This window comes from Miscanthus floridulus, chromosome 2 (genome assembly GCF_019320115.1).
Source record: "Miscanthus floridulus cultivar M001 chromosome 2, ASM1932011v1, whole genome shotgun sequence".
Lineage (NCBI taxonomy): Eukaryota > Viridiplantae > Streptophyta > Magnoliopsida > Poales > Poaceae > Miscanthus > Miscanthus floridulus.
Genome location: NC_089581.1, coordinates 170,934,491 through 170,943,832, shown reverse-complemented (window position 1 = coordinate 170,943,832; position 9,342 = coordinate 170,934,491). Strand labels below are relative to the sequence as shown.

The window sequence follows — 9,342 nt, the reverse complement described above, 5'->3', positions numbered from 1 at the left end:
GGTACAAAACCAAGGATCTGTCGACCACACATAATCAGCAATGAAATTAAGTAAGAGCAAAAGAAACCTCTTGCTACGTTACAAACAAGGATCAGGAGGACAAACCTAATAGAAATCCTGTGAGTGCAGAAACCCTGCACCAAGCCGTTCTCTTACATGCTTTTCAATTTTGCTAACTTCAAATGTGATCCAACTTGAACACCGACACTTAAGCGCCGAGTTAGCTTTTCAAAGACATGTACCAAAGCATTTTCACTTGATCTTTACCATGTCACTAGGTTTAATGCACATGCACAAGTAGACAACACCTAGTGTTACTAGACAACCATAATTGCATTAGAGTTACCCTCTTGATAGTATGACTATCTATCATAAACCCGACAATGCACTCTATTGCATCTCAGCCGGCAAAAACAAAGCCCTATTTTTGATATACCTTTGTCTTTGGGCATGCTTTCCATCTCCCTCTCTTCTCTCCATGGGTGAGCACTTGCTTCAAATGGTCATGATCATGATCTTCACATCTCCTCGCATTTATCAACTCCATCAAGTGGACCAAGATTAATCATCTCCATTGAAAGCATTTGTCAGATTCATAAACTCGGGGTCCCTCATGGACCGGCTTCCCAGCAAAAGCTCGGCCCAGCAGACGATGTTGCGAACGACGCGCAAACTCCTGGGCCAACCCAAACAACTAAACGACAGGCCAGAAGGGCGATCCAATCTCCGACCGGAAGGCCTCGCTAAGGAGGAACAACGCTCGCTTTCGACTCTGGCCCGCCTCTCCGACCGGAAGGCCTAGCCAAAGAGGAATAGCGCTCGCTTCTGACTCCGACCCGCCTCTCCGACCGGAAGGCCTGACTGAACACCGCTTTCAAACTCCAACCCACGTCTCTGACCAGGGACGCACCGAACCCCTGCTTACAGCTCTTCTCCGACTGGCGCAGTCAGAGCCGACTAGAACCAACCGACCAGGGATGCCCGCTCGGTGAGCACCAGGAAATGGACGGAGCAAGTAAGGCAGGGCACTCGACCGCGATACCAAGGACCATACCCTGCACACCTACAGGACAGTAACCGACAGGACATGTCAGAAGGGTGCCCTGCAACCTTCCAGGGCATGCCGGAACCCAAGCAGTGTTGTGGGCAACGACATTTGCCCTACAGTGTTGTGGGCGCCATCAACTCCCATACCAAACAAACGCGTAAGGTTCCCCCACATGCCTCTGGACATCAACAGTGTTGTCGACGCCATCATACATGGTGAATACGGTAAAATCTCCCACATACGTCTGACAACAAACAGTGTTATGGGCGCCTACCATCATCTTGTACCCGACGGTGTGGGCAACAAGACTTAGTAGCATGCGTACTCTCTCTCTTACTTGTAAGGTCGTCTCCTTTATCTATAAAAGGGGATGCGCTCTCTCCCAACAAATAGATCCCAGAGTTCACTAACACACCACAATAGAACCACTAGGTTTAAACCTCGAGCACACGCTCAAACACTTAGCACATAGCGGAGCTCCCGTCACTCTCAACCCTTCATACCAGAGTCCGACCGGACCTCTTGCACCCCCATCTTTCTCCCTTCCGTTTGTAACCCCACAGCAAACTTCGAGCACCTGGGCTCAGGAATAAAGTCACCGACCGACTCAAACTGGATGTAGGGCACGTTGCCTGAACCAGTATAAACCCTATGTCATTGAGTACTAGGCCACATCCGATCACAACGTAGGCAAAATTATAAATATTTACGTGTTGATCACTTTCTGCACTGACAGCATTAGTCCACTAGTTGTCACTCAATTACCAAAACCAAACTAAGGCTTCCAGCCATGCTTTTTTGGTCTAATGGGGCCGCCCGTCGAGCCTGGCCCATTTGGCATCTATAAGTACAAGATGGGCTCGTCGAGCCATGTAGTGGTGCAAACCATCTAGCTTGATTCTGTGGTTGGGCACCCCGGCCCCATGACGACAATCCTCAATCCCAATTTAGGGTCATGTGGGTCATGTTGCGCTGGAGAACCGACCACGGTGCATAGGATGGTGATTTTACCACTTGCCCATCTACCCGACGATGATGGGCTTCAATCCAATTCAGGTGAGTGCCTAGGTTGTGTGTGTGCGGAGATGGTTTCACTCGATAACGAGAGATGATCAAGGAGGGTGATCTGTTGACTTGGGCACAGACGTGGAGGATGAGATCGAGAAAAGGGCAAATGGCGACGCGTGGGTGTGCGCCTAGGTGGCAGGCGATTCATTGGCTTGGGCATAGACAATGAGGATGATATTGAGAAAAGGGCAGATGGCGGCTCGTGTGTAGAGAGTTTGTGGAGGTAGGCTAGGGGAGGCAAGTAGCTTGTGCGGAGCCACGGAGCGGTCTATATGCACATGCACCAAAATCGCACACGACACGATCATGTAGACTATGGAGGGCAGATGAAAATCATCGACCAGACGAAGGGGCAGACGACCGAGACACTTCGTACTTCATAGTTCTAGAGAATAAATTAGCTTAGTTAAGACTTTTTAAAACAAATATTCTTAGTTCTTAAGAAACCATCCAACATTTAAAATACTGATATTTATATTAGAAGATCGATCTCAATTTCTGTTCTCTTTAGTTCCTAACCCCAAACCTACACCATAGACCATTCTTCAACCCTTCCCCAACTTGTTTAACTAATCTCCTAGACACTTGATCACTAGCCCTCGTCCCTGCTCATGTCGTGGCGGACATGTACACGTACGCACTAGCTTTGCAAAATAATAATGCAAGTACATCACTGGCGCGAACTTGCACGCACAACATGGAGAAAAGAATTAGGAGATGAGAAGCAGACAAGCAGCATTGGCGCGCACATTATCGTAATCATTCATGCCCTGATGGAAAATTAATTAAAGTTGCACGGAGGACACCCGCATCATTGCACGATAAACTATACTAGTCAGGTTACGTGCGCAACTATTTCTATTCGGCTGCATGGGCTTTGTTAATGCTGGAGGGGGGTAGCTGTGTCTGCAGAGCTGGCGCACTTTGAGATGAGCATTGCAACAACTCGATTACTAATTAATTGTTAAGAATAATTAAGGACAATCTAGTGTCCTTAATCATGAGTCATCATCATGCAATGCCTCCGGTCTGCAGTTGATGAGCTCAAACAAATCCGTTTGGAGCCATGTAGAGCTCTAGGGTGCGTTCGCTGGTCTGACCAGCCAGTTTCAGCCGGCTGCTCCTCCTCACAACAACCAGCCAGTTTCAGCCGCTACAGTGTTTTTCTCTCACAACAACCAGTCAGTTTCAGCCAGCCGAACGGAGCCCTAGTAGCATTGAGTTTGACTCATTGAAAAACGAAATATGTATTTATTTTGGGCCGAAGATGTGAGACCGCAACAACCAGCTACCTATGTGTACCCAAAGTATTTTTCGGAACCAAATAACTTAGTCTTATTATTCTTCACATAGTTCTAGAGATAGCAATACCCAAATTTCTTAGTCTGAAGCTAAAGCTCGATCTATCAAACTAGACAACTGTAATTTGTATTGTAGTCTCCAAATTCCGAATTGTCATTCGTTATAATATTTATACAAATTCCTAGACCTAGGTTTTATGCTAATAAAGCTGCAAGCCTGCAACAAAAACTTAGAGATGGATATAGATTATTAACCATGCAAGACCCAGTCATCCATACATGCATGTTGATTTTGTCAATGCAAATAAAAGTGAACAAGTACCAATGTGCCATACTGCCAACCAAACTGTACCATGCATCTTACAATTTGTTCTCTTCGATCACCTAGCTAGCCGATGCATAATTGATAGCTCGTGTCCGACCGTTCGACGTGACGTACAGGTAAGCACGCGTAGACCCCGGAATTTTGCGCAACGAACAAAGCATCGGTGTACCAAACGAACGAAAGGTGCAGCAGCGATGCGATGTGTATAAAAAACAAACAAACACGGACGCAGCATCCGGACACGGGGAACAGAAGGCAGGAAAGGGAAAAGGCAGCAGAAACCACATACTCCTACGAGAGGGAGAGGCGGCTGCACTCAGCTCGTTTTCAAAAGCCGGCGGCATTCGGCGGACAAAAGCGTCGCCGGCCAGCACACTGCTGCACAGGGCCCGCCGCCGCCGGAACGGCGCCACGTACTTTGGCCGGACGGCGAACTAACACATCACACGTACTCCAGTTCAAGAACACTTTTTACTCATAAAAAAAAGCCTCCTAGCTACTCTCAGCCGCGTACATCTATCTTGTTGCAAATTTAATTTTGCCCTAGTCCCTTGACAAAATCACATACTACATGAGAGATCCAAATATGTGAGTCGACTAAAATGCAAAGTCTGAACTCAGAAGCTGCAGATGACAAGTTTTGGGGCATTGACATTTGGCGGTTTGACGCTGACAGCCGATCGACGTGAAGTTTTGAGGCCAACATGTCAGTGTCACTGCTAGCTGTGTCGGTTGTGCTATTAGTCGTAGCTAGTTCATGTGCGACCTACTACTAGTTTCATTCGCATGAATTGCGAGCACGCCCATCCTAGCTAGCCTCTCGTGAAATGCATGGGCCTGGTCTGGCCATAACTTGTGTGAATCAGCGATGTTGGAGAGGTTGATACGCAAGACGATGCGTTTCGTCTTCCCTGAAACAATTTTTATATATATACAAGTATTGGTGTGTTCCTGGAATGGGCGCTCACAGGTCACTTGCTCTCCTCTACATCGTGCGCGTTTCTCTCTGGCCTTGTCCCCCGGCGACCTTGCAGGCCTTGTCGTGTTTCTCCTCTATAAAACCCCAGCTCGAGCTTAGCCTCCCCCTCGTGCGGCTCGCAACTTGCAGAAGCTAGCTAGCTGAGCTTCTTTCTGCAAAGTAGTTGTGGGTAGGAGGAGAGACGTGAGGGAGCGAGCGACCACAGCATCAGGCGTTGACGCCCGGAGACGACGGCGGCCATGGCTTCCTCGGGCACCAGCGGCGGCGGCGGCTCCCCGGGGTCGCCGTGTGGGGCGTGCAAGTTCCTGCGGCGCAAGTGCGCGGCGGAGTGCGTGTTCGCTCCCCACTTCTGCGCCGAGGAAGGGGCGTCGCAGTTCGCGGCCATCCACAAGGTGTTCGGCGCCAGCAACGCGGCCAAGCTGCTGCAGCAGGTGGCCCCCGCCGACCGGAGCGAGGCGGCGGCCACCGTCACCTACGAGGCGCAGGCCAGGCTGCGCGACCCCGTCTATGGCTGCGTGGCCCACATCTTCGCGCTGCAGCAGCAGGTACATGCATGCATGCCCTCTCTGATCCTGCGTGTGCATGAGATTACCACCAGTACTAGCTAGCTTATGTCTCTCCGGCCGCGTGACACCGATGATGTATTATATATGTGCAGGTGGCGAGCTTGCAGATGCAGGTGCTGCAGGCGAAGGCGCAGGTGGTGCAGACGATGGCGGCGGCCGCCGGGCAGCAGGGGACGACGGGCAGCAGCCCTCTCCTGCAGCGGTGGCCGCTGGAGCCCGAATCGCTGTCGACGCAGAGCTCCGGGTGCTACAGCGACATGTACTGCGGCTTCGGTGACCAGGAGGAAGGCAGCTACACGAGATGAATCGTTGGCGCGCATCAAACAGCTAGCGCCACCGCCAACAGAGACGACTACCGCGAGAGAAATTAAACAACCGAGGCCCTCATGCTTTCTTGTTGATTTGCAGTGCGTTTTGTTCAGTTCAGCTTAGGTTTGGGGATCGGAGCCTTTTGATGCTTTGGTGCGAGACTGTACTAGCTTCTTGCCTGTTTCAGATGTAAATCAAATGTGCAGCTCATCATGCGGTTAATATAAACGGAAGCACAAATCAGAAATCGAGCTAGGATAATTTCTTCATATTGCCTAAAGCCTAAATGGATTTAATTAGTTAGGGCAATAATAGGACCGAGGGTAAGATATGAAAGCTTTGATGCATACATGTGGGGGAGATAGAACAGGCGGCGACAGGGAAATGAAATAAGGTAGAATTGGAAGCTTTTTGGAGCAGTCAAAAGCCCTCAAGTGTCAATTGACAATGGCAAAAGAGAGAAAGAGAGACTGTTCCCTTTGGTAGGCTAGAGAGAAGAAGGGAGTGCGATTGGACGGCCTCCGATGGCCGGTTCGTGAATGCATGTAGACTCGAGCTCGCTTTGTTTGATTGATTCAGAATATGCATGCGGTGGACTGGGCATGAGAGTGCATGACATGACCTAGCCCTGGCCCTAGCTGTGCCTGCATGGTCGGGCCAGCGCTTGATCTGCTTATGGGCCTCTGTGACCGGCATCAGTCATGTCATGTTTAAAGCCTTGGGCATGTTTCCAACTCACGGATTTATATATTTTACCGCATTCGTTAAAATAAGATATTTTTAATTTCAGGACAGTTCATAGTTTCAAAAAGGCTCACCGATTCCTACCAAAAACTGAAGTTTGAAAATAAACTTCAGACTTTACCCGGCCGCGCCCTAGCTGTCCTTGAACTTCAGAACACTCTAATGTCTAAATAGGGCGGGCTCTCGCGCTGCTGCTAAACTGCTAATTAAAGTAGGTTCAATCTGCACAATGCATCAAAATCCCTTCCAGAGATAAACAAACAAACGAACGGAATATTTGTGTTTCCATTTGCAAAATCATAAAACTATATATATATTTGCAACAGAGACGAAGATGAATAATATCTAGGACGTTTTCACTTCATCTCAGTTTGCATTGCATCGCGCGCGTTTCACAAACATGCTCACAATATTTCTCAAGGAAACATTCAGATGGATCCTATTGGAACGACATCATGCATCCGTATACATTTTTACATTAGACCGTTTTCAAGATTCAAATTCAGCGCTACCGCATGTAGTTTTTCTGTATATGCCCTTCTTTGAAGATATGGTGATATACTCGTCCTATCCCAGTCGATCACTCCAACAGCCAAGTCGCTCCAAGACTATACAAGGCTGTCAAGTTAATTTGCATTCGGTCGGGTCAGGAATCTAGATATGTCCATCGTCTGGTATTTATAGATAGATGTTCAGGTTTTCCTAAGAATCAATAATTATGTACAATGAGAGGGCATTCATTTTCCTAGACATGACAGATACATGTAGCGCTGTTCATTATGTCATATATTAGATAGATTTTGTTAACCTGTATATAAAATATATTGAGAAGATCGAGGGGAAGCATATATGAGAAACGTGTGTGTCCTTCTTCACTGTAAAGACAGCAATGATTGATGCTTTCATCTCCTGGATGATATGATATGGCTATTAAGTTTCCTTTGATATGTATGTGCTATTGATTAGGATGCAAAGTGACATCGTCCTTAGCTTTTTCTTGTATTTTTGCTTTCCATGTTGTATATATAGTGTTAATTCCACAATATGTGAATCATGTATCAGTTTACAAAATACACTTTGTGCAATATATATAAACCTATTTAGTATTTCTAGAAACAACTTTCTGCCACTTTAGTTGAACTGTTTCTGATTTTAATTTAAACCGCCAAACAGAAAATACACTTTGAGATTATTCACCCTTCAACTTAATAAGTCAGTACTCTATCAGTGGTCTTTGAGTCATATATTATATACAATACTACAGGCATTCCTCAAGAAGTAAAATGAATTATGTTTGTGTTTAAGTGAGTAATGACTAAGGCCCATATTATGCTAGCTTCAATTCCTGGGATGATATAAAAAATCTTAAAAGAATTAGTTTTGGAGCTATTCCACAAATCATGGAATGTGTTTACAAATAATGCACTGGAAATTATCAAACATTCCATCAATTAATCTGTGGAAAATGTAGAGTCGCTATACATTGATTTATCGTTTTTCTTCTATGATTAAAACTGCAAGGTACCAAAATATAGTGGGTATTCTTCTTACTCAGGTGTGATTTTTTTTAGAAATAGAATAAAAACTAGGACATCCTCCGCAGGGTATATTTGATTCATCGGGAGCTTTTATGTACTATTTCAGGTGGGGCATATATGATTTGCGTGACACCACATGAAAGTACAAGATGGTCACGAGTAAGTCTGGGCAAACACTATACAAGCCCTTGATTTTGAGTGCTTGTGGCCTTTGTCTGGAAGGCATTTGTCTATCAGGGCAGCAACCAAACAGGCCCCTAAGCTTCTTAATCAATATATCCTAATGCAAGCATGCAACTAGTACATTTTATGGAGGGTGGTTCACCCTTATAAGTTATATGCTCAATCCATTCAGGTGTATTCATAGATAATCCTTACCCTAGCTAATTATATGTTTGTATATATGCACCGATATCATTTGACCTGCTCCATATATATTTACACACGCATGTTGAGACCCATATTCTATCTATCTCCTATATAACTATGAGTTGCTTGTTCCATCCTGCTGTACATGTAACACGTTCAATCCTGACCTGTTTTAAAAGAAAATTTTCCTGGCCTTAAGATTATATATATGTTCATAGTTAGACTAGCCACTCATATAGATCAACAGTCTCAGTTTATGATTTTTTTTTTTTGTGAAACACAGTTTATGATTTTAAAGATGGTGTGTGTGTGCGTGTGTGTGTGTGTGTGCGTGTGTGTGTGTGTGCGTGTGTGCGTGTGTGTGCGTGTGTGTGTGTGTGTGTATAACGAGTAACGCCTCTACATAATGGAAACTTCTAACCAAAACTTTGTGTACAAATAAAGAGAACATCAGAAAAGGTTCTTATCAAATGTAGTCCTGAAAATAATGTAGTAGACAAATTATTAGACACAACACTAATTATGACGAGTAACCATAATTGTCCTCTTTTAAAGATGAATCGATCATGATTTAGTATATCCTACAAGTGCGTTAACTGCATGTGTTAAAATTAAGTTATTTGAATCAAGTAAGTAGGTAGGGTAATAAATCCAGATATAGGATAGTTATCAATTACTATAGTAGGATTCTCTCTTACAAGACAAAAGGCTCTATCATTTCATCTACTAGTAGGTATGTAGAAGATGTGTGCATGTCCCATCAGCAAGAGTTCCAGTAAAAGGAGTCAACGAAAATAGTAAGCTAATTGGATCTTCCACGTGTGGCCATGAATCAATCAGCTGTCTATCAATATGCTGGCATCTATATTCCTTGGAGTACATTTTTTGGCCGGCATGATAAATCTAATCTTACCTGCAGATACTGCTGCAGGTAGAAATAGAAGTGGAGAAGAAAACACAACTCCAAACTGACAGAACTAGCAACTTAATCATAGCAAGAATTCTTCTTCTTTTTTTGTCCAATTAACTAGGTTATGTTTCTACACTGATCAATATATGTGGATCTATTATATATATCAATGGACTCTTCTCACA

At 45.2% G+C, this 9,342-nt stretch overlaps 1 protein-coding gene across 1 annotated transcript; it reads left to right on the top strand.

The window, feature by feature from the left end:
* The first annotated feature begins 4,773 nt into the window (after positions 1-4,773).
* LOC136540649 (LOB domain-containing protein 16-like) lies at positions 4,774-5,827 on the top strand. Its single transcript, XM_066532658.1, has 2 exons — positions 4,774-5,266; positions 5,380-5,827. Exons 1-2 carry the CDS (start codon positions 4,961-4,963, stop codon positions 5,590-5,592), a joined length of 519 nt encoding a protein of 172 aa, XP_066388755.1. The 5' UTR covers positions 4,774-4,960; the 3' UTR covers positions 5,593-5,827.
* The last annotated feature ends 3,515 nt before the right edge of the window (positions 5,828-9,342 follow it).

What these genes read in the sequence shown, in the direction of transcription:
- LOC136540649 (XM_066532658.1), top strand. Translation starts at nt 4,961, where the DNA reads ATGGCTTCCTCGGGCACCAGCGGCGGCGGCGGCTCCCCGGGGTCGCCG. An exon ending in TCTTCGCGCTGCAGCAGCAG is followed by an intron (nt 5,267 to 5,379) that starts GTACATGCATGC and finishes ATATATGTGCAG; the next exon opens with GTGGCGAGCTTGCAGATGCA.